Below are 26104 nucleotides of genomic sequence, written 5' to 3'. Positions count from 1 at the left end.
TCTTATTAAAAATATATTCAAAACTACTGAAGAGACTGGGATTTAGGGGAAATGCATACTCTGAAAGAGGGATTCTTGTGCTGAAGAAGTAATTTCTGTGGCAGGGGAAACACCATTACAGTAAGACTATTTTAAAAAATCAATGTGTTCACCTGCTCCTCTAGCCTTCATGAAAAGAACCTCCCTTCTGTCTCTGCAGGACTTTGAAAATGGTGGTAGTTCCTAGAAATGCATCAGCAAAACAAACCATGACCATAAGTACAAAGGCAAGTGGGAAGAGGAAAAGAAGGATTTTATGACATGTGGCACAACTTCTGGAACATGGGATAAACTAGATGGTCTAAAGGATCTTTTCCCTCTCTAATTTCAGCACCTCTATACCTGCCTAGCTCAGACCACCTAATCAAACTGCTTTTTTGTAACAAATTCTGTGACCAGGAAAGGCTACAATGCAGACCAAGAAAGTCCCTGCTACCGAGCACCTCTGAAGGACCTGCACCTCCTCAGTATCCTGAGAGAGTCCATTTGACAATGCATCATTACCCCATGGACTGGTCCCTCTCCCCAGCACACTGCTCCTGCTCCCACTGCTGAGCAGAAAAATGACCTGGTGAAAAGCTAGTAGCTGTCTGCTGATAGAGTGAGGAGGAGAGCGAATGCCAGAGCTTGTGTAGGCAAGGAGGTGGGATTCCTTCTTGGCAGGAATAAGCTGTTAGATATCAGGAAACTTCACAAGGCGACTGTGCCAAGGAAGTCTCCATCACCTACTGCATGCAGCAGCAAAAAGGAATGAAGAAGTGTTCTCTGAAGCTGTTCAGGTAGATACCCTTTTGTTCCTGGACTATAGAGGACAGTAGCACAGAACAAATTGTAGGTCAGTGGCTGGATGTAGAACAAAGCTGAAGAAATAATGAACACCAGAGACTCTTTCATACTGGGAATTGCCAACAGCTTGCTGTGTTGAGCCAGATGTGTTTCACCCCATCCCCAGGATCCTGGCCACGCAGCACACCAACCAAACCACACAGCTCACTCTACATGTGTGTGCTGCGGCAGGCGTGGAGACCCAGGCTGGGCCCAGCTGTGTTTATTCAGTCAGCTGCAGTGCCACAAAACAGCTGCATTGATCTGGGTCGGACACCTGGCTCCAAATAAAAGCAGCTCAGTAGCAAGAAGTTGGCCATCCCTGCTCCATCCAACTGGAGCCAACCCTGGGACGGAGCAGGGCCTGACCACATTTGACTTCTCATCCAGAGTGCTGTGAGTGGTGACAAAGGGGACACATGGAGTCAGGGGGAAGAGGAAGCAGCATAAAGGGATTATGGAGCCTGAGTCAGGGTCAGGAGACCCCAGTTGTTCTTATGGCCCTACCTCTGGCTTGAGCTGTGCTGCAGGAAGTTTTTCCCCTTCCTGGTTTGTCCACATTGCTCATTATTCCTGTCTTGATAAGAGAGATCTTCCCCCACCCTCAGTCCTTTCTGGCTTCAGGAAAACCCTTGGCAACCAGCATCAGAATTGTTTTTTTCTCTTCAGAAAAGCCTCCACACTTCATTTCAGATGTTATGGTTTTCATTTTCACATAATATATACTATGATTGACGTGTCAAAGCCATCATAGCCTAAATCTTCAGGTTTTATTTCTAAACTTACTATAAAGAATCGTTCCCTGCTACTGAATGAGTCATCTCCTCTAGATCAAACCTTCTCCTGCTCAAATTGAAACAAAACAGTTTGGCATTTGACTCTTTCATCTAGAAGCCAGCACTGTCTGTGCTAAACAGCAGTTCCCTTTACATATTCGAAATGGAATATTTTACTTCCTTCTGTCTGCACTATGGCAGAACAGGCCTGCACATTTGAGAATAACAGATAAAAGTAAATGTATGAATGAGGGAAGGCAATTGTACAATCAGGGACAGAGAAAATGTGAAATTCCATCCCAGAATCTGGGACTGGCAAACACTCTCAGGAGCACCATTTCATGAGCAGCTGAAGAGGCTTCAGCCCGAAGCATCAGGGAAGTTGAGGATGTCACAGACAACGGGGTCTTGTGCTGCAGTGCAGGCTCCACTATCAGCTCCAGAGCCCTCAACACCAGGGGGGCCCTCAGCCCTTGCCGAGATCTCCACAGATGATCTGGCTGCATTTCCATAAAACACGTCTCCAGTGTGGTAGAGCCTCCACATCTTTCATGGTCCAAATAATTATGTCTGGAGCAAGGGTCAGCTGTGTCTGGACTATTAGCACCCGGAACATTAGCATTTCTGTTTGGCAAAGGAGCTGCCAGCTCTACATTCCTCCTCTACCACAAGTCAGCTTTTGTTATGTTAAATGTAGACTTCCTGGCATGTCAGGGAAATATTCATCAATTGCACCAGATATATGGTTAAGTAATGTATCAATAAAAATTGGTAAAACTTGCAGTAAACCTAATGTAAATCTTAGGAGTGGTCTGACCCTTGTGGTCAGCCCACTGACTATGCTGGAGTGACACCAGGAATGAATTTGGCCCTTCCCACCTCCTCTAAATGTGGGCCAGCAGACATTCATGTTTATCAGGAAAAACAAGAACATATGCTGAAAACAGAGCATTTCCAATAAAAACCTCAAACCAGCATGGGAACAAAAGCAAACTGCAAAGATTTTGTCATTAATCGGGAGCATCAGCATTAGGTTGCTTCACCAGAGTTAAAGATTACAAGAATGCCTAAAAGAAAGCATTGGAGTATCTTCCAGACCTACACATTTCTTTATGGAGCCACCAAGCATCTGACTGATGTAAGAACGTGTGATCTGGAAGTGGTACACAACAGCCCATGGTTCTTATCCTGGTTGTGGAGTAATGCTGGTTTCAGACAGTAACCAGCCTGCACTAACTGCAGGGATACTCCATTTCATGACATGCACAGCATGTACAGGACACACTACAAATGATCTTCAGACCTTCTCACAGAAATACCTTACTCTGTTCTCAACACCTGGCTGTGCTCCTGTTGGTCCCCATGGGTTTGACATTCCTGTTGGATTTGTAACTGACCATCATGAGAATAAAAGACTCATCACAGCTGAAATGATAGCAGCAGCAAATGAGAAACAAAACAAACCAGCACATAACCTTAGGGGGATGTCATTATTTAAGCCAAAGAATTGAAGGAAGGCTGACGTAGCCAGTCCAAAGAAACATGAACGTGAAATCCCCTGCTGTTTAATGCAGAATTTCAGCCAGAGTCAAACCCTGCCTCTGGGTGCTGCCCCAGCACCCTGGCTGTGCTGGGCTCACAGGCAGTGCAGATGCCCATTGCTGGGTGTACCCAAACCCCCTTAATACAGCACCCCAGGCTTTTCAACCTCAGCATCGCCCCAGGCTTGCTGCATTTGTTTCTAAGCAGTATCATAAAACTGTCATTGCTCTTATGGTTTAAGAGCTCCAGTGAGCTATCTGAATTAAAAATAAATCATTCTGTTCTGGGGAATGCTGAGCCTCCTGGGTCTCAGAAGCATTTATTTCTCTTCTCAGCCAGACGTGGGAATTCAGCCTTTAGGATAACGTACGGGAATTTTCATTGCCACTGCACTTCCCCTCACCCTGCCAACTCCCACTTCGATTTCCAGAAATAGATCTCTTCTACACTCTAAGAGAGCATCTGTTTGAACAACCTGATCCGAAAACTACGCTCACTGAAGTTTAACTAGCGCAGAGTGCTAACAGACACAGGCTTACAGCAACTACATCCTTGCCCAGCTCTGTTCTGCTTCATGTACTGCCAGTTTATCCTGGCAGTATAAGCCAGTGCAACCCATTCAAACAGATTTGATCAGTATTTTGGCATATACAGGTGATTAAATCAAGAACCCGCTGAGCTGAAAATGTGACTGGCTTCCACAATCCAAGCCCTCAGATGGCAGACCATATTAACAGTGTCTTTCTAGCTTTGGATCAGGATCAGAGACAGAATTACAACTCGGTGTCACAGAATTCAAGATTATAGGTTAGCATAATAAATAACACTTTAAGGCTGATTTACAAAACTGAGGCATTTTCCTAGAACTAGACCTTAAGAGTTCACACAGACCCAGATATAAGCCAAGCCACACTTGCAAGCATTATCATTTCTGACATCCTTGAATCAGCTACAGGGGCTGTGCAGTATTGCATAAGGACAATCAGTACCAAATGAGCCAATAACTCCTTTCAGCACCTACAAGACAACCTAATTTCCAAGAAGTATCATCTCACCAGGGGAACAATTTCAAAGCTCTAGCTGCAGCAAATTAAACTGACACAGCAACTAAATAGTATCACCAGCTAGCACTGCTTGTTAGAGAAAGCTGAAATGCACTATGCATGGATATATGTCTATATAATATGACTGGAAAACAGAAGATGGGATAAAGCTGCAGCAGCAATACGAAGCTGTGCTTATATAAAATAATACCATGCTTAACTTGAGAGTAAATAATTTACAAGTGTTGCTTTGCTAAATGGTTCCGTAGCTGACTTCTATTTTTTATCAGTATGAAGAAATGTGACCTTTTGGGTTTGTACTGAGGCAAATGCATCTTCACTGCAAACCTTGGAGAACATACTCCTGAGCACATACAACCCTGGTCCTACAACAAGACAGATCCTTGTTGGCAGAAAAGCTATGCACATGCTTGGTGTGCAGATGTGTATTACTTCCTCAGTGTTACCATTAGTTAAGTTACAGATAGAATCCAGTAATGATTGATTATGATCATCATCAGAAGTTAGTCCTCACACTTCCCTACAGCTTTCTCACAGACCAGCCAAAGGAGGTATTGTTAGATGAACTGATAAGGTGAAAGAGGCAGAGCACACAAGAAGCTGCTCTGTGGAGATGACCTGTTCCAGAGGTCACTGGCTTTTAGAGATACCACGACTGCACATAGATGGAGCATCACCGAGAACCACACTAGTCTCTGAATTTGCTGCTCAGGGAAGTGAGACAGAAGTAAGAGGGAAGCACAGATACAGGGATGGAAGAAAACCCTAACCACTCAAAACACTCATACACACATTTCACTAGTGACTGGGCAGTGCTCTGGGGTACCTGTGACCATCTTTCAATGAGACAGGTGAGGTTACTGAACTCCAAAAGCCTCTGCAGCCCCAGCACTGGTTACACTTACAGCCTCAAGCACCATCTGCAACATGCTCCAGGTGAGGCAAGCCACCCACATGGCTTGAAAAAATTCAGGACAAAAAGCACATAGACATCGTGCTGCCCAGCAGATGTGAGAGCCCTGCAGCAGCAGATGGCAGAGCAAAAGCCACCCTGCTTGGTGTGCAGCCAGCTCTTCTGTGGCCTCAGGTTTGGGAGGATGGCTCCTGGTCTTGCCTGTTTGCCTTTGCATCACATCTCCACTCATACCTAGCTCATACTGCTTCATGCACAAATCGTCATCATTTAGCAAAAAGAGCTGCTGTCACCCACAAGCATGTGCACACACACTGAATTCCTAACAGGGACCAGAAACCTGTCTGTGGTTAGATAAGATGGATGCACATCCCACCCCTCAGCTCCGCTAACTGTGGCAAGGTAGAAAGATCTCAGCTTCTTTGTAAATTGAGCCAAATTAATCCAAGTGGTTCCCTTCTCCAGCAGGGCTTCATCATACTCCAGCAATCTGCCAGGATCAGACAATCCTACAGCAAATGTGGAACCATACATTACAATCCCATATCTCTGCCTGACTGTATAAGCCATGGTGACTGAGAAGTCTGAAGAGTATAACAAGAAAGAGAGCTAAAGTTCCCACTATCCAAGATTGCAAGGCAGATTTTTAGAGGTTGCAATAAAACACAAAATATCCTTGAAGATTCTGGATTTAACAAAGGACACAGGACATGCTCCCCAGACAAGCAGCAGGGATGAAGCTGTTTATGAGACGGATGGGGCAGATGGCCTCCAGCTGTCACAAGCCACTGCAGAAGCTTGCCACATCTCTGCCTTTAAAGGCAGCCCCAACTTTTACATCTGTGCTATTTTGCTACCATAAGTAGCAGCCACCTAACTGCTGTGACTGCAGACACCAAAGAGCATCTCTGCAGCAGTACTGATTTCAGCTCATTCACAGTGGGGCCATCAGAAGTCCGAGCTGTTTGGCACTGGGTCTGACCAGACACATGGACTGGCTTGTTCCAGAGAAATGACAAATGGGCAGCACTACTGGGGCAGCAGCTGGCTCGGTTGCATTCCTCAGCAGAAGGAGGTTCCACGTTTCACACAAACTTGTGAAGAGTTTATGAGAAAAGCTAAAGCCACTAGTGACATTGCAAACCTTGTGCAACTCATCTTCTCTCCAAGCCAGGTCTTTCTTCCCAAGCCTTAATAGCTGTCATACTGCATAGTGATAAATAGCAATGATGAGATCTGCAGAGCAACTTTGGACCAGAGATTTCTTTGCAGATACCTTATCACAGCCCTCAGGAGCCTGCATACATGCTTCCCCTCACCACCTGCCCAAGCTGGCTGCCTTGGAGCATACACAGGTTCCAGGAAGGAGATCACCTCCTCACAGCAGCCCAGGACTCACTCCCCATCTAACTCAGCCCAAGAGGGAAGGGCTCAAGCCACAGCTTGAGCACGAACAGCAAAAATCTCCTGGCTCAGACCCACCTCTTTCAAAGCACTGCTGCCAAAGAATTATGCAAACTTCTTCAAAAAGCATCCCTGCTGCTTAGCTGCCCACCTTTACACCCCAAACTCAGTGCTGGCCCTGGAAAGCCTAGCAGCATTAGTTATTAGTGAGATGGGGAGTCTAAAGGTATTTTTTTAAAGATTTAGTCTCCCGAGTCACAAAAGCAAATGAAAGAACACAGGCATTACCCCAGTGCTGTGGGCAGCTACTGCTCCTGGTTATCTCGGGAGGAGATACCTACACTCAGAAATGAGAAGCCCACAGGCTGAACTGCCAGCTAAGGCTTGTGGATCTTTATTTCTCAGGCTTTTTCTACAATTTTAGCCTAAGCAGATCCAAAGGGCAAAAAAGAAAAAAAAAAAAGACAAAGAGAGCCGACAGAGCACAGTCCACCCAAGGGGCAGAAAATACTGGATTTTATTAAACTGCAAGTGGCCAAGTCCATTTGTTACATGGGAGTTTCAGTCTGATCCCATAATTCTGAGATATTTAATTCCAGACAGAGCCGTTTATAACCAAAGACAATGTTGCCATACACCAACCCATCCTCAGATGTGCTTGCTATGGAATTTTGCCCACGAAGAAGGCAATAAGTCAGAGTGGATAAAAAGAAAAGAGTATTTTAGTGAGTACTGACCCTCATCTTTTGAACTGTAGACTCAACCCGCACAGTTCCCAGGCCTTCCCTCTGCAGCACTCTGCTCCATTGTGGGTCCTGCACTGCCATAACTGACCCCACCACTGGACCCCCTCCTGCAGCAGCACTGGCATCAGGGTCAAACTTTCCCTGCCAACAGCCCTGCAGGGCTCAGTGCTTCTGGTCACCATTAGCAACTTGTGTTTGTTTTGGAGGTTTTTTCCCTCCTAAAACTCTGCTCCCGGGATTCAAAGAATTGTTTCTTTTATTATTATTATTATTATTTTAATAAGAACTTTGGGTACTGGGAGATCAGCATCTTTCTACTCAACATTTCTAAACAGATTTTTTTCAGTCATTCCTCCAGTTTACACAAGGTTCCACCATGCACTGTAGCACATGGCAAGAAGTTCCCAAGCATCTTCGGATTGCTCTTGCAGTGAAGATACCTTCTCCCAGCTACTGCCAGGCAACTTGCCTGTTCACTGACACTTCCCCATCCACCCCCAAACCAAAGCCAAATAAGCAGTTCCAGCCCAGAAACTGGCTGCGTTGGCACCTGCACCAGCAGCTCCATGGAGCAAGGCCATGTCAGACATATCTCTGACCCACAGAGCTGTAGTGACAGTGTACAGCACAGACTGGACCAGTCTGTCTTGTCTGCTGACCCAAGAGAAAAGCACAAATGACTCAACTTCTCTGATGAAATAAACAACAACACTCAGGTTGTCAAACTGGCTGTGTGACTGCAGGATCCCAATTTACTTCCTGGGTTTGGATCTGTGCTTCAGCCAAGCAGCTTTACAGAGGAACACTTATGTCCCAGGTGCACATGCTCTACATCACCTTTAATCACAGATGCACCTCTGATTTTTGGTTTCCCAACATGTCCCCTACAGCTCTGGGTTCTCTGGTTGCTGTTGCCTGAAGATGCACTTCCCTGCCTCAGATGAATCCTGCCTTTCCAGAGGGTGCAGCAGATTAATTTTGGTTTACAGGGACTTAAGGGAACAGCATCCCTAATTTCCCAAGCCAAGAAGGATGGTTGTAAGGAAGACATTGGCCACTGGTTAGGCAGCTTGGGATTCAGGTCCCGGATTTGCCATAAAATCTAAAGGGTTCAGCCAGGTCATTTGGAGCCTTCATATGTGCTTTATATTGAGATGGAAACATTGTGGAGCACGTATTGAGTTGGGCAGATACCCAGGATTGAGATTTAAAAGCTGAAGGTACTTAGGTGTGCAGCCCTGCAAAGCCTGGGCTGCCCAGTTGCCTCGCTTGGCCCCCAGTCCCCTGCCACTGCTGGGAACTGAAAGAGCCAACCATGCTCCACAAAAACAGCAATACAAGCATTTTTGCATAGACACTCCCTGTGTTCCTGGGCTGTGGGTGTTCAATGAAAGCAATCAGTGAAAACCCCTGAACAATAAACTCATTCACATGGTATCTCAGGTCCCCAGCTGGGCACGACACCCACAGAGGGGAACAGCAAAGGTGCATGGAATAATGGGAGTGAGACTTGCCTGACACAATGGTCAGCACTGTAAGAGAAAAGTGAGGGTTCCTGCCTTTCCAGGCATACTCCAAAGGCAGGTGCCCAAAGGCCCAGAGCTTGTGAGCACTGCTAGCTTTAGGAGCAGGCTCCTGGCAATTTTGGTAGTGACACAGACCCTGTAGCAGCAGGACTACAGGGGTACACCCACCACTGCATGCATCCCCACTGGTCACCATCAGGAGAAGGAGCAAGTCCCCAGTGACATTTTGGGGGCAGCAAAAGGAGCATCTGGCATTTACACAAACACTCCAAGGACCACTGCTGCTCATGAAATGGGGATGAAGTCAACATCCACAGAGCCTCCTGCCCATCTGCAGTGAGCCTGTCCTGGTATGGGGAGCACCAAGAAGCTCATGTGCAACCAATACAACTGAGAGCACACTCAGGTGCCCTGTTCAGTTAAATGCAGCTGTGCTAGAAGAGACAGAAATATTATACTGGCACAGGTGACAGTGTGTAGGATGCCTTGGTGGGGTGGACACAGCAGGTGTATAATTGAGACAGGCTGTGGTTTCAGTCACAGAAAAAGGTTTAATCTTCTAAATCCCTGCTAAGTGAATGACTGTGCACTCCTGCTGGCTAGCCCCCAACAGAGTCCCTTCCCATCTCCAAAACTCACCACTCTCACGTAAGTGAGAGCTACTGTATGTTATGAGGTTATCCAGGACATTAATTTTCATCTGCATTTCAAAGAAGGCTCCAGCAGCTGAAAATTTTATAGGATTTGGTACAGGGACAGTGCATTGCCCTGTTTTCTCCAGTTCCCAATTACACCCAGACAATTAGCTGTTTTGATCCTCAGCTGAGGAGAAACCACGTTTGTATAGAGCCTAGATCATGTTAATATGAATCAATCAATTTCTGACTCTTGTTAAGAGTTCAGAAAGGGCCTCAGATTGTTACCAGGGCTCATGTTTTTCATTCTTGTCTCTACCTTGCAGTTTAGTCCCAAACCTATCCCATTGTATTTGCAAGAACTTGTTAAAAAGAGCACGTGCCAAAGTTCCAAACAGACCCACACCCCGTTCCCCTCCCAGTTAAAACATGTTAACTAGCAAGTAACCACCTTGTCTTTCTACAAAGTCACCATTTAAATCCTTATCAACACTAAACAGTTGTCTTCTGTTAAGAAATCAATCTCTCCTCCATAGACAAAAAATGCTTGTCTCCTCAGAGGAGCACCACAAACACTGGCAATGCCCTGCAGAGCCCTTGGAGACCCTCGGATAAGAGATGCAAAGCTTGTGTCTTAGCTCATCAGAGACAGTAAAACAAGAATGCCAAGCACCTTTCATTGAAGAACAGGGCTGCGAGTCACTCTGATTTCCATTACAGAGCTCCAAGACATTAAAAATACAGTAGTAATCTTATAAACCTCTCAAGACTCATATCAACTGACATGTTAGAATGCACACATGGGGCTGCATCACAAGAGAAGAATCACTTGTGACTGTGGTAACAAGTGTTTGGTCTGAGAGGACTTGACAGGGATGGTGGATGAGTAAGGATGCCACAAACACACCCCTTATCAGTTACAGGGCATTCAGGACCTCTTCCCCACCCCAGGAGCTGGAGGTGGCTGATTTGGACCAGCCAGCCACATCCGACATGCTGGGCAATGAGCCATGGTGCCACTCTAACATGGAGCACAAGATGGGACATTTGTACAAATCTCAAAGGTAAAACACATGGGAAGGAGGACAGAGAGTGCTTGCAGGGAACCGAGGAGGAGCAAGAGATGAGCAGTTCTGTCCTTGTCATTATGTAGCTGTGGGTACAGCCAGCACACTCACTTATGCCTGCTCTCTGTTCCCTGCATGTCTCCCCTCATCCCATTGGGCTGTGGGGCCTGTTGTCCCTTATGCCTCACATGTACTTTCTCCCTGTGACTGAGAAGATGGATTTTTAAACAGCATCTTAACAGATGGGAGAAGACACTCTTTACTGTGGCCTGGCAGAAAAAAAAAAAAATTAAAAAAGCAAAAAAAAAGCAAAAAAAAAAAGCCCTGTTGCACACAGAGATCATCCTTCAGAGTTTTAATACCCTAACAAGAGTCAAAAGTCTGTGTCTTTCTATGCAGCTGGCTCTGCATCCCCACTTGCTGAGGCTGGGAAAGGAAGCCCATTCCCAGGAGAGTTTCACAACCCCTCCTTCACTTCCCACCATGCAAGTCCAACAGCTCAAGCTCTTCCCGCTCCACGGGTGCCACCCTGCCAGCCACCAGCCCTGGCCTCCCAGGCTTGCACCCCACCTGGCCCTGCACCCTCCACCCAACCAAATTCCTGTGGCAATTTCATCCTGCCTTTGAAACAGGAGGGACACCTCTTGTGCCTGCCAGGTTAGAGCTTTGATTGAAGTGCATCCCTGCCTGTGTTTAAAGGAAAGAAATGTTGCTATTTGCTGAGGCTTGCAACCTTCATTTGTTAAGTAACAGGAAAGATCTCTCAGTCACATTCCTCCTCCCAGAGGACCAGCTCATTGCTCAACAGCCCTCTGGGTCCATCCCTCTATCATTACGGGATTTCCCTCAAAAAGTGCTCTGCCTGGCTAGCAGCAAGGATGAAGGTTCCCCATACCAGCAAAGATATATCTCCACCAGAACAGCCACGTTTTCCCTGTGTTTATTATTAAACAATTTACTTGCCTGCTTTCTCCACCTGCTCCTCAGGGCTTCCAACTCCCACACATGCTCCCCCAGCTTAGCCCTTCCCCCTCACCTGCCTCACCAGCCCCAGGTGACTCTAGCCACCTCATCAGGCTGGGGACACATCCCACCCACCAAATGAGCTATTGCCATCACCTGCGGCCATCACAGAGCTGCCTGGTACCTCATTAATGCACACCCACTCCCACACAGGCACATTCGTTACCACTAACACAAAAAGCACTGGCAAGGCTCAGCAATCAGTTGCACTTGCTATTCATTACACATGTGCAGAACACATCCCCACTGCTCTGAGGGAGTAGTGTGCATATTTTAAAAGACAATATACAAAACATAGCTGAATCCTAATGAATCTACTGCTTTGCTACTGGAACTGAATAGAATTGTACAGACCCTGCCAAAAGAAAAAAAAAACAAACAACAAACCAACCAAGAAACCCCCCCCCCAAAAAAACCCAAACCAAGCCAACCAAAAAAACCCCTAAACTGCACAAGTATTTGACTTGTAATATAATATTTAACATCACTTTTGCAGTATGTTACTATTATGCTTACCAGGCCTGTGAAGTATTGACTGTAAGGAGCAAAAAGATTAAAATGCAACAGGCAGCCCTGTCAGAATATTAAAGTACTTGCATAGTGAAGAAAATTCACATTCCTGGGAAAAATTAACTTCACACAATATGATCCCTTGACATACAAAGTTCCCACCAAAGAACAAGGGCTATTAGCATGAATGCATGTGCTGAGATCTAACCAAACCTTGCTAGTTTGATAGCAACAAGTCCAAAAGGGGGCAGGCAGGAATATATTTGTGTAGTACCAAGTTCCCCACTTAAATGTTCAAGCTCCAGAACGAAGACAGCAGTTACAAGGAGAGTCACCTATCCTCTCAACAGGTAAAATTCACAGCGGGCTTATTCTGTGCTACACAAATGCTGGATACACCTTCTTCATGGGGGGCTTTTTTTTACAAACTAGCAGAAGCAGAACTCTCAGGGTACCCACACACATCCCAGCGTCCCCCCACCTCCTCCCTCCTCAGCTAGCAAGGAGCACTCAAGTTTGAGAAGTTTCCAAGAGGGCCGATAGCACCACAGATCCGAGAGGAGCCATTCTGGATGAGAACGACCAGGCAGCATCGCACAGGAAGCGCCAGAGCCATTGATTGTGGGGAAATAAATGGGCCGTGGGTGACCACCAGCCCGGATGAGATCTGCCAGAGAGAAAGCAGAGAGGCTGCTCATCTGCCCTCTCTCAAACCACCAAACCTATTTGCATTTTGGAAAACAGGACGCTCAATGTCGTGCCTGTTAAGCCTGCGAGGGTAGGAAGTCCAGGCAGATGGGCAGTTTAGGAAGAAAGACGGAGCAGGCAACGTTAGGCAAATTCCGTGGCTACAGAAAACGAAACAAGACGCTGCTTTTGAGTGGCAAAAAAAAGATCCCGATCTGCAGATGGTGCAAAACGAGAGGTACTCCCGCAGTCCCTCGCTGCCCGTGCCAGGTACGGGGGGACTTCACGACCCGACTGCGCTGCCCCGCATCTTCCCGGCGCCCGGCCCCGCCAGCGGGGACCGCTCCCCCGGGCTGACCGCCGCCCCGCTCCGGGCACCCCGAGCCCCGCCACCCCTGGCGGGGGTCACCTCCCCGGTAACTGGCTCCCGTCCCCCCTTGCTGGCCTCCTTCTTCTCCTCAGGGCCGGACACCCGCCCTCGCCGCTCGGTCCCACTCACGGGACAACCAACCTTCCCGTTACCCCTCGAAACTGAGCTGGAGCCCTTTTCTCCGTTCTCCGGAGCTGACCCCCCAGTCCCACTCTCGGAAATCATCCCCACAGGAGTCAGCCCGCAGCAACACGTCCCGCGCGGGGACACAACGAGCCGCAGCTGTCCCGCACCAGGGGATCTGAGGTCTCTCGCCCCCAAAACACTCTCCAACGTCGCAGGTCCCCGTTTCCCCCGGCGGGCAGGGCAGGAGGGCGATCCCCGCGCGGGGCATCGACGGACATCCCACCTCACCTTTGTACTTATCCATGGGGGCTGCCGCGAGGGGCCGCAGCCCACCGGCTGCCCAGGGCTCCGGACACCGCGCTGCCTCCGCTCCGCTCCGCCGCGCTCCCGCAGCCTCCTGCTCCGGCAGCGCCGGATCCCCCGGCCGGCTCGGGCCGCCCCGCCCCGCCTGCCCCGCCCCGGAGCCGCGGAGCTGGCCGGGATCGGCGCTCCGGGACCGGCACCGGGAGCCCGGGTCCGGGTTGGAGATCTGGCGTAAGGGGAGTGGGATCAGGCACTGGCGGCGCGGCACGGACCCTCCCCCTCGGTCTGAGCTCCCTACGGCAGCCGCTCCGCTGGGAAAAAGAGGAGGGTTAGGGCCGGTGACAGGAGGAGGAGGGTGCCTGGGGTGCGGGTTGAGGCCGTGGGGTGGCTCCCGGGGTCCCTTCCTGTTCCCCAGCGCTGTGCCCAGGGCGGGGTGGGAGTGCCCCGTCTGCTCCCTGCGTTTAGGATGGTGTCTCGTCTGGCTGCAATGGGGCTTTGGGCACGTTCTGAGAAAGGCGGTGGTCATCCCGGGATAGCTGTGTGGTCCCGGTGGCTCCCGGTGCTAAGACCCCAGATAGGACTAGCCTCCTGCCCTGCTCCGGGCTGGCGCGCTGGAGGGCCGGGTTCTCTTTCCACCTTCCTGGAACAGCTGCTGCTTGTAATGCCAAGCCAGTGAGTTTGTACTCTCCCGTGGTTTCATTAAGGCTTTCTGGTAGGAGCTGTCTCCTGGATAGAGCAGATCTCACAGGAAGGTGTCCCTGTACTCGGCTGGGTTACAGCAACACATTTCTTGCTTGACTTCTACCACCACAGGCAGAGCTAGAACACACAAAGTGCTCAAATAATAACAAATGGAGAGGTGGGCATCCAGCATGACCTCAATATAAGGCATAGGTGACAGTCTGTCCTGAGGCCAATATGTTGGAGACACTAAAGAAATTTAGAGCTTATATTGTTAATAAAAACATTGAAAATTACAATAGACAAGGTACACAAGGATTATAGAAGAAGTTTTCCCTTGACAACTAAGGTTAAGCCATCAGTGTGGGGAGCCATACCTGCCTATTACAAGGTCTTTTTGGCAAGAAGAAAGGTTAGGCCTCTGACCAGGATGGGCAGCTCCACTGTTCCTGTGGAAAGGAGATACAACCCTTGCCCAGAAAATCAATGTCTCTCCTTGGGAGCTGAAAAATAAGGACACAGAAGTCAGCTCTATATCATGCACCAGAGCCATATCCGCTGGCACTCTGTGTGAGGATCAAGACCTCCTTCTACTGAAGGGTGAGGATCACACCAGATCACATTGTTCTGAGTTTAATCCTCATCCCAAGGTCTTGACCCTCACAGGACTCACAGACTTTGGGGTCTGGGCGAAAGGGAGGTTGGCTGAGGGTTTGAAGTATGGACAGGAAGATGGTGGTGTGGCCTGCAATAGAGATGAACCTATGAACCTTTTCTTGCAGAGAGCTGCAGGGCAGATAGGTAGGTTCTCCAAACCACACAGCCTGTTGCACATTGACTCTGCTCTGTAACTTGAGCTCTCGGCGACAAACCCACATCTAAAGAGCCTGGACTACTCACAAACAGTACTTTCCACATGTCCATCTGTATAAGGTGGCAGGGGGAACATCATTATTTCTGTGCAATAGCTGGGTCATGGTTCCAGCAAGGAGAGGGCAATGAAAGCCAATGAAAGGCTCACAAATCCATATCTCCCAATTTTTGGACCTGTTAGCCCACAGACCATCAGCATCTGTGGTCCAAGGCAGCCTTGGAGATGTTAGTGCTGTGTGTATAGAAAAAACCCAAACCTCCATCATATGGCCCTCTTTACATCTTAAAGTCAAAATAGCCCTAAGCAGGCTCTTTTGGCTCTCAGGAGAGGTGAGCAGCTGGGCTAGAAGGGTGCTGCCCTGCCACCCACCATGTCCCTGTGTGCCCCTCCTGCCACACCACTCCCAGGCTGTGCTCGACAGGGACAACAACTCTCAGAACATCTCTGTGTCTGGTAGAATTGGAAAGTGACTTTTGTTGCATGGCCACTTTCCATTTGACAGCAAATTTTGGTAAAGGGTTATTGCAACTCAGGGAAGGGGAAGCTGGAGCACGTCTCATCTCTTGCCAGTACATAACTACTGCACAGAGGCAAGCCAAATGCCTAAACCATCAGATCCAGCAAGCGTATAGCAGTCTTCAGTGACTGGAGAGAAAATGGCTTAAATAAATATATCTGCCATGCAGGAATACTCTTGGAGATCTTTTCAGCTACTTCTTGGCTCTAGCTTTCAAAATCTAGCCAGGTAGGTCCTGATCTTGCAAGCTTTTGAAGTGTGCCTGTATCACAAAGAAGGTGAGTAGTCACTCTGAACTCAGCAAGAGTAATTAAGGATAATACCAGTTAAACAAACTAATTAAAGATGATTTGAAAGATACCTGAGATTCCTGTCTTTAGGCCCCAGAGCCTTTACATCCCCTGCTTGTCCCTTTCTTCCCTTCCTGGCCGTGATAAGGTTGCTCTGGAATCCCAGGACTGCTGGCCAGCCCCTTGGCAATTGCTGGGCAAGTAGCAATGGGATAAATACTAATGCCAGAGGAATACAAGTTCTTCCTGTTTGTCCCCTTCCTCTTGCAGTAGGAAGTACCTAAAATACTCTGGAATACTCTTTTTCAAATAGGCTGTTGTGTTCTGGGGTGTTGGTGCTGAAGTGTAGACATTTGCCACTGTGCTCAGCTAGAGCAAATACTAGTGTACTGGTTTTCCTGGTGGAGCTTTGTGGAGCCAATAAAATAAGACATCTACCTGTGCACCCATGCATTCCTTGCTTGTGTGACAAGCCTTGAGGGCCAAGCTCATGATATTCGAGTCTTTTTTTATGTGGCTGACATCCTATCATTCAGTGCAGAGGATCACACTATAGATTACATGCTTTAATGTTTCTTTCCCTGCGTATTCATACGGCATTAGTAGACAGTCTGACTGCTAGTGAGATTATTACCTTTGGCTAAAGTTCTCAGGTACCACGCTGTGGCTCTCAACTGATGTGATACTGCTTCTCTGGCCTTACATCCTGTCATGTGAGCACTTTGCTTGCTGTGAAACAGAGAAGGAATCAGGTGTAAATTTAGAAGCCTAAACAAACTCCATAAAAAATTATAATTATGTGCTATAAGCCTTATGTGTATGAACTTGGTCCTCTCTTTTATCCATATAGGGTGCTAAGTGCTGTCACTAAGCAGGTGTATGTTGCTTCATTAAGATTTTTGCTGTTACACTTACCTTGGTGTTGGGAAATTGAACTGAGGCCTTTGTTTAATTCTCCACAGAGGTCTAAATAACTGGACTCTGCTAACTGTCCTGATTCATATTGTCAAAGACTACATCCCATGCCAAAACTCTGAGCCACTCAGATCCTGGAAACAGGAGTTATGTGATAAATGACACTGCCATGTGGCTTACTGCAGACAGATGTTAAGGATCCTGGGCTACCCACTCAGGAGCATAAACAGCAATGAAGCATCTTTCTGGAGAAATAGCCTTTATGGATGTTTTATAACAGGCCAGACTAGCTCCTTGGTTCCAGGAAGGCGCTGTGAGCCTGCTGGGGCTCAGTCAGTAAAGAAAGGGCTAGAAGAAACAGAGAAGCAGATGGGTCACTCTCTAGGACAGCATGATTGCTGCAAGCAAAGATGCTCAGTGGAAGAGGAATGAGCATGCTGTTGGAGAACAGGACATGGATCCTTCACCTTACAAGATTTGCAAGCATCCTGTGCATGGGTGTCCCTTTTGAGATCTTTTTGCTTTGCTGTGAAGCACTTGATGATTCTGGCCACAAAAGAGATGACTGAATTCTCCCTCGGCTTAAACTGGCCTCACATTGGTGTTGCTCCACTGACTTCTGTCCAGCCATTTCTGACCTTCACCTATGGAAAGCAAGACAATCAGCCCTAACACAAACAAAATGAGAGCTGTTTAGCTGCTCAGTTATACAAAGACTTCGAAGCTGATACATTCCAGCGATGTTTTGGATTCTCTCAGACATTAACTGTTTTGAAACAGTGTGGCTGGGAAGAGAGTGGCTGGAGGGAGGTGGGGGTTTCCCCTTAAGGACAGCAAGACCAGATGTCTTTTTGATGAGCTTCTCTTGGCTTCTCATTCTTTGACATTTCCTTTTCAGTCATTGAGTCCAAGCTGCTTCTAGACCAAATTACAGGGAATTCTAATAGCATGAATTGTTTTATTTCCCCTGACAGATAGAATACCTTCTTCTGGCCAAAGTGTGAGACATGCTGACTAGGCAGTGTGCTCAACAGCCCAGGCATTTGTTCCTTATACTTATTTTCCACTTCAGACCTTCTCCACTCTCCAGGGAAGCCCCTCATCTCTCCTTTGACAATATTTGATACCAGTTAAAGAAGTAAAAAGCATTAATTGTTTCCCCCCAAACATGGGGACGTTCACACCAGCAGACTTCATTGGTTATCAGTGCACTGTATTCCAGCATATAACACTCAAGGCATGACAGGACACAGCTATCAGCTTCCTAAGAGTTTCTGATACAGATTTCTGATACAAAATTAGCTGTGGCCCTAGTTTTTCAGGGGATGGGATAGGAAATCAAATGCTAGAAACTTCATCCACAGTCTTGGATGTTACCAGTAAACCAATTTAGAGAAAAATCTCTCCCAAGTTGGTACAAAAAAACCGGTGTGGAGTATCAAGCTGTCGATGGAGGACTCTCCTCAACAGAAATGAACTCTTGGCAGCCTTTCAGCACCACTGAAACTTACCTAGGTGAGAAGAAAAGCTAATTTTATCAAAATATGGGAAAACATTATTTTTTACATCTTGCTACATTTACATTTTCACTGGGATTTTTTTAAGCCTCCCCCGTTATCACCTCAAACTGTGGTCTAATGTCAACTGGGAGCTCACAGAAGGCTATTTTTTTCTGGCATTTTCCCAAAAAGGACATTTTTTTCAGTCCAAAGCTTTTCATTAGGCCTAAACCACTTCTACTCAGCCAAAGTCAATAAGCAGAGCACACTTCTGAGGTCAGCACTGCTGAAGTGGGAAAGCTAAAAGAATAAGAATCTGTGGTCCATACAGGAAAGCACCAACACATTGGAATTTTTTTTCAGTGGAGGCTAAGTGCTATAGAGGAGTCCAAGTTTCCTTCCTAGCCCCTACTTCTGCTATTAATATTAGATGTGAGGGTATGTCAAGCTACCTGCCAAAGTGAAAACAGATCCAGGTAACAGATCTCACCCATGTCAGTTCAACCTTCTACTTTGTGTTTTGTTGTTTGTTTGGGTTTTTTTGTTTCTGTGAAAAGAGATTTAATGAAAAGTCAAGAAATCCGCCTCAGTAAACACCAAAAAATGCAGTTTCCCTTTTCCCACTTAGACAAGAGGAGCTGATTTTTCTCCTGCCTTCCTGACTATCATTAAGTATTCTGTTTAAATAGGCCAGCTTCATGCCATCTATAATGAAGTTATAGTGTATTGCTCTGTTATGAATGATGAAGCTGTTGTGTCCTACGGGGAGAAAAATCGCTGTAATCCAACTTTCCTTTTGAAAAGGCCTAATGTATCCACATGAGATCTTCTGGCAGAGACAACTGAGAGAATATAAATAGAAGCTTAAAAGAAGAAGGAGGGGAAGGGGAAAATAACTCCAACAGGGCTGAGTAGCTGAAATTCACAAGTTTAATAGGAAGATGGATGACTGAAGAGCCTGTTCTGTGACACAATTAGGACTTTATGTAGGCCTTTTTCAATTATTTGTAGCTGACAAAATTTCACACAAAGGCTGTTTCACACTGCAGGCCAGGTGCCCAGAAATGGGTTTTTTTTGAAGGGGGAGGCAACTGGGAGAGTCGCCCAGAGGCACAAGCCACTGGGGTCACCACTGGCTAAGTTAGGCAACGGTGTGCGTCACCTCATGCACAAGTGGAAGAAGCAAAGAGTGTCACAAGGCCTGAGACCTCTGTCCATCCAAGCCATCATCTGACCATGCCTGAGGAGCACAGAGCTGCAGCCACAACAGACAGTGTGGGGTGGGAGATGACTGTACGAGTGCATATGGTTCATCTCAGAAAGCCCCTTTCTGGTCCTCCCCACAAACAGATATAGTAAGGAGACGTGGGTTCCTGCTACAGGAAGAGGTTTCTGCTAACAAGCAGTTCTCAGTACTGAAATTATATCAAGAGATCATGTCCAGGAGCCTGTTCAGTGCAGATTCTGCCTACCCCCCAGGTCCTCACTGGCCGCCCACAAAATACTGTTCTGGTGCTTCATTCTCATCACAAAGCTAACAAGGAACCACCAAGGAAGATTGCTTGGAGGAACCTGCCCGTGTCTACTCACAGTGCTCACCCCTTCAGCTGCTTCAGTGCTGCAGCTTGAGGTGGTCTCTGGTCAAGGAGTTTTGTTGTTGCTGAAATGCAAACCATCAAGCCTTTCTGGTCTCTTTTCTCCACAAAAAGCCCGCCTGTGGCTTTCAAAGTGCAAACTATCATCCTTAAATCAGTACTTTGCTAAAAGTCCACTGCCAAGAGCATTTAGAGGTGAAAATGGCAGCTACCTATAAAGTTATTTTGTGAACTTGAGCTGATATAAGGCAAATAGTTCAGGAAAGGATGAAGTACTTACATGAATATGAATAAAACCAGCACTTGCACTGGCAAAGAGAAAATTTACAGGGGTTATCAATCCTTACACTTCAGAGCATGGGGACATTTCTGGAAATAAATATTTCGCTGCCTATACAGCCCTTAGTCCTCAGAGGTCTCCATGTATGACACCTTTAAAGCATCTCTAAGTGCTTAAACGAATGAAAGGGGCACAACAAAACTCAGTGTGAGATGGGATGTGTTTCTTTAGAAGGTTAGAAAGGCAGAAAAGCTTGTGATTCCCACTGATCTCCACTAGTTCTGAAGCAGGGACTTACCAGTTTGGCTGTTTTTCTAACAAACACTGAAATGTGGATTGTTGTTGCATTTTTTTTTTCTTGTTTGTTTTTTCTTTTTTGAAGGGGAAAGGCAGAGGGAACAGCAAAAGCCAAATCATAAAAATAAACAACACACTTTTAAATTATTCAAAATATCAGACACTGCTTTTCTTCCTCCAACAGTATCTGTGCTCTTAAATGGAGCATTGCAAGGGGAATTATTAATGTAGTCACATCAATACATTTTACTGAGGTCCCTTATATTGCAGTCCTCATGCATCTAGCTGGGACTCCTCTGTAAATGATAATTAGGGTAAGAGCTAACTGAGACACCACAGAGTTTGCTCCTAGCAGTCATTTAACATCCAGCATGGTATCAAGGCTTTAAAGTAGGCATTTCTCAGCAGCAGTTCATTCATTGTAAAACCTGTTTCAATTATTAGCTTGTCTCCTCTTTGCAGCAAACTCTTATGTTCCCATAAAGATCTGAAAGCATTTGTCAATGAGCTCCTTGAACAGACTCAGATGCATTTTGTCTCCTCTGCAGTATCTAGCCTAAATCCACGGGATTCAGCCAGGAAGGAGCACTATTTCCCTCTGGCTGCCTTACTGGACTAGTCCTGAAGAGGCAGTTGGTTCTACCATCAATTTTTCTCTCCAATAGCCCATGCTATGGGGGCTAGAACAGCCCAAATAATGGGAAATAGATAATGGATCTACTCCCAAGGGTGGAGACCCCCAGCAGCAAAGTCAGCCTCCAAGTCAGTCTGCTCCTGCCAGACCTGACTTGCATTTTGATGCTTCTTCATTGGGCTGCCCAACTATGAAGACAGGGAATTTCACTGAGAATGGGGTCTACTCTGTATCACAGAATCACAGAATCTTAGGGGTTGGAAGGGACCTCGAAAGATCATCTAGTCCAACTCCCCCGCCAGAGCAGGATCACCCAGAGCACATCACACAGGAACATGTTCAGGTGGGTTTTGAATGTCTCCAGAGAAGGAGACTGCACAGCCTCTCTGGGCAGCCTGTTCCAGTGCTCTGTATAGACCATTTTCTCCAGACTTATGTCCAAACAATATTGTCACAGTTTTAGTAAAGACATTATAATACCCACCAAGGTAAGCATGCACAGCAGAGGCTCCATTCCATCTTCTGCCCTAAACACTAACTTAACACAGATTGTCTGGCTCCCAGAGCTCTCCACCCTAACATCCTTCTTCAGGGTGCCACTCCCTCAGCCTGACAGGGGATGGAAACTCTCTAGCTTAGCAAAGCCACTTGCAGAGACCATAACACAAGGACAATGAAAAATCTTTAGAGCTATTTACAGTTAATTATCAATGGGAGGCTTAGCCCTCTGGGCCACAGAGCCTGCTTGCATTTTCCCCTCTTGACCAGAATCTATCAAGGCAAGTGGCAGAAGCAGCCAAAAGCTTCTGGCCACAGCTGCTGATGCATTTTTCAGTCAAATACCTTAACAGGGCTTAACCTGCCTTGGAGACTGGCTTGATCCATAAGATGAACACTTAAATGAAAGAAAAACAAACAAACAAAAAAAAGCATTGGTATCTCATTCCCTTGCACTGTCCTGGAGTGAGAGGAACAGTTGGGCCTCACGGTAACGTGCCAGTACAGCGGCTTGCTAAGCAGGGCCAGTCTGCACCTGACTTACTCTCCCAGTAGAAGAGCCAACTCCTTCAGAGGATGCAAGTTGAAAGTGGGTTTTAGTCCACCTCCTTGCTCCCCTCTTTCATTCTGGGGTGAGAGCTGACACACTCCTGACCTTGCAAAAACATCCAACTTTGGCAGTATGAACCTCAAGGGTCTTGGAGACAATGATACCCTTCTTAATTGACTACTTAGTAATCGAAGGTGCAATGGTACCTACTGAAATTGAAGTAACTGAGGGCCCACCACCAGCCCTCTCTGCCATGGACTTGGGACGGTGATTTCATGACACAAAGTGTGCAATATCCCTCACAGTTCAATATGTTCTGCTCTAACTCTTTCTTCAGACCCCATTGGCCACTCACGCCCATGCCATTTTCACGCTGGCACAAATCCTTTGAGAGGACATTACTTAAAGCAGAGAACTGACTCCATTAAAAAAAAACAACAAACCCCACCAAAAAACCCAACTCCCCCCCCAAAAAAAAACCCCACCAAAACCCCACCAAATCTGTGAGACAAAATAAAAAGTAAAATATGTTTTTCTAAGCAGGATCAGTTCCCGAATGTCATTGAGAGCGACCCCACAAGCAGTCATGCTGACATATCTGATGGCAGGAAAAGGCTGTGGGAGCGTGGGAATACCTTAAGCCTGCTGAACAGCCGCCCAGCGCTTTGTCTTATGAAATCACAGCCCGAGGAGAGACTGCGCTGTGCTGTTTTCCTGTTCCCCCTCTCTCTTCCTTTCCCCTAGAACCCTTGGGCCCCCATCACTACCATGACTACATCCAGTCCGGGATGTACATTTTAATCTGCCATGTGTATATAAAAGAGAGCTGGAAGCAGTGGCTGTCTGAGACCCACCTGACCTTTGGATGTACAGCAAGCTTCCTGTTCCAGGGCTGCCGGCTCTTTAATCTCCCAGTCCTTAAAAAATAAAAGTGACCCTATGTGAAAAAATGCTTTGTAATGGGAACTCCTGGAAAAACTTTTCTCTCTCACCCCCTGACTGAGCCATAGAAAACAGTAAATGTCTCTCCCAAGAGTCCTTTTTTACAATAGAAAAATGGCAGGCAAGATTGAAGTTTCCCTTCTCAGCCTCAGCAGCAGACAGGCACAAAAGCTACAGAAAAATAAAACAGCAAGGGGAAAACCCCCCACTCTTGTTCATTCAGAGTTTGGGGAGATTTTTGGTGGGGAATAAGCTTCTTTGGACAGTAGAGCAAGCCACACTTGGGAACAGGGTTTCTCTTTTTGAAGGAGGAAGTGGTCTTGAGCTATATACTTGACAGCAAATTAGCATTGACATTTTGACTTGTTTTGATCTGAGCTATTTACAGTGGTATTATCTGTGTATTTTTGACACGCTGTGAAGATTCCCATTGCCAGATGCCTTGCTATGGCTGTAGGATGCAGTGCATTCCACAGTCATTACTCAGGGGTCATAAACCTCACATTATTTGTGGGGAGGAGGGGAGCAGGGAAAAGTGGTCTAACAATTAAGAAAAAAGAATCCCTGGACTTATGTTTCACTGGGGTTGTGTATTTAACTGAGGGAAATTAAAAACGCACTTGGGCTGGCTGGCACTGTCACACTCTGGAGCTGATGACTGGAACGGATCCTTGTGAATTTGCTCTACACAGAGGAACACATTCATGGCAATAATATTCCCAACTGCTCTAGGCTGGGGGAGGCTGTAATGGAGCAACTGCTCCGTTACACTGCTGGGTCAACAATCCCCAGCTGAGGGGCTGCTGCTTCTGACCTCCAGAGCCTGGGTTGGCAGGACATGCCCTAGGGCTGGCACTACATGGTAACTGTCATTCCAGGGAAGGAGCTAAGACTCAACAATGGTTTTCAAAAGTAAGTGAGACTGATTAAAAAGGGAGACTTTGTTTTTTTTCTTTTCTATGGTTGGAAAACTTCCAAGAAAATTTCCAAGGCCAAATCATAGACCTACACTTGCGGTTTTAGAAGCAGATACTCCATGCACAGGCCTTCCTTACTCCCTAACCATGTGGAGATGCCGAAGGAGCACGTAACATGGAAGTGTTAGTCTGGCAGGTGGGGAATGGGGTCCCGCCCTCAGGGCAACAAGGAAACATCTCCCTGATGTCGAACTGTCCAGGGGACAGGGAAATAAGCAGTGCAAAGCTTTTTTGAAGAAAGGTCTATCTTAGACTCTTTGTTTGCCTTTCAGACCAACAGGAAGACATTTAAAACACCCCTGTATCTTCTAAATTCTTCTCTGGCTCAGGTTTGCCCAGCACTTCCCACTAGTAACCTTCATGGCCCCATCTGCCATCAGCTGAGGCTTGCCCAGAAGAGTCTACTGTTTCCTAAAAAACTTCAGGTTTCTCAGTGCTGGTCCTAAAAAGATGAGAGTAAAAATTGGGTTATTATATTCTCATTCATACCTGTTCTGACAGCTCCGAGCGCTGTGAAGTGGCCAGGCAGGAAATGTCTATAAACATCGAGGAGACAGAGAAATGAGGGATACTGGAACACAATCTGCTGAACTCCATCGGCCTACATGCCTGTAGAAATTAGTCCATTAGATGGTCAAAGTGGGGGTAATCTCCACCCTTTACATACAAGTTCTCCCGTTTGGGATCAGAGCTCTTCCAGCTAAGCACTGCAGCAATATAGATAGCAAAAAATCTGTGTTTAATTACTCAGTTTAAGTGGTGCTTCTGCCCTTCACTGAGTCATATTTCCAGCAGTTGCAATAAATGAATCTCATTTTCTGATTTTGATTTGATTTTGTCTTACCTACATAAAAAATACAGGCTCTGGAGTAAACCACCCAAAGAAAGGAAGCATCTAACTGCCAGCAGGTAATTTTGCTGGATTTGTCCACCAAAGTTTCTCTTATGTAAGTTCCCAGCAGAAATACAACACAACAAAAATCTAGGCATGGCCTGGGAAGCAAATGGGGCAAATATGAATTTGCTAAAGGCTAACTTCATGGTGTTGTTGACTTCCCCACCTCTTGCTCTCCAAGCAGGAACCCGAGTCCCCACCTCATCTGAGACTCAGTCCTTTAGATATATCCAACATAGTAGATTGAAGTAAAACCCTGGGGGAACCTCTACTTTTGCTGTGAAAGAGAACCTGTGTAGAGCACCAGGGCAGGGCAAGTGCAGGGATGAGTCTCAGAAGGCTGGGGAGTGGAAGAGAATATGGGGAACACGTTACTTACAGGGCAAAGATCTTGATGCTGCAGGGCCTTTTTGTGGGCTCAAGGACGCTGTGCAGGATGTGTGCTGCATTGCTCCTGCCACTCAGCAGAGGGCTGCAGCTCAGATGATCAATGCCTGAAGAGTTCTTTCCCACTTCCTTTGAGGTTTTTTTTCAAGGATTGATCCCCAGTGGCTTCACTTCAAATAGAAGCACCCCTCCCCTTTAACACTCTCTCCCCTTTAACAAACAACCCCAGAGGCCAATCCTAATAAGACTCCAGCTCTGACTGCTCCAGGTTCCCTAACTGCAGGAGGATCAGATCAATTCAGTGAAGATGTTTGGCAGGTCATCTAGAGAGCTGTATATGAGTGGCTTCTTTTCCAGGGAATATCTACATGCAGTAATGAGCAAAGTCCCTTGACATGCCTTTCTTCTGAGGCACTGACAGTAGTTGCTGCTCCTCTGAGGTGAATGTTTGCATAATTCTGCTGCTACTATTCTGCTGGAGACCCATGTGTCTGGCACTTTCATAGGTGTTTTATAACCCTATACCCTTGAACTGCATTGTCCCCTACCTTCTACACCCAGACCAGAGCTGGGCAGGCTTAAACTCCAGGTAATTAAGCAAATACTTAATTTTAAATGCTAAGACACATAAATATCTAATCAAGTTTGGGATTAAAACTTTACCTGAAATTGCAAGAATAGAGAAAGGAAACCATTTAGCCTGTGAAGCTGATGTGA

General features: G+C 46.7%; 1 protein-coding gene across 4 annotated transcripts in view; it reads right to left on the bottom strand.

Annotated features, from left to right (window-relative positions):
• The window catches only part of AFAP1L2 (actin filament associated protein 1 like 2), a 69329-nt gene extending 55712 nt beyond the window's left edge, over positions 1–13617 (bottom strand). For all 4 annotated transcript variants that reach the window (XM_051617918.1, XM_051617921.1, XM_051617919.1 and 1 more), the window contains exon 1: positions 13542–13617. In XM_051617918.1, the coding sequence (XP_051473878.1) occupies positions 13542–13557 (16 nt within the window). In that variant the 5' untranslated portion in view covers positions 13558–13617. The remainder of the gene's footprint in view (positions 1–13541) is intronic.
• Between the last annotated feature and the right edge of the window lie 12487 nt (positions 13618–26104).

This window comes from Apus apus, chromosome 4 (assembly GCF_020740795.1).
Source record: "Apus apus isolate bApuApu2 chromosome 4, bApuApu2.pri.cur, whole genome shotgun sequence".
NCBI classification, from domain to species: domain Eukaryota; kingdom Metazoa; phylum Chordata; class Aves; order Apodiformes; family Apodidae; genus Apus; species Apus apus.
This window is presented reverse-complemented; position numbering and strand designations above follow the sequence as displayed.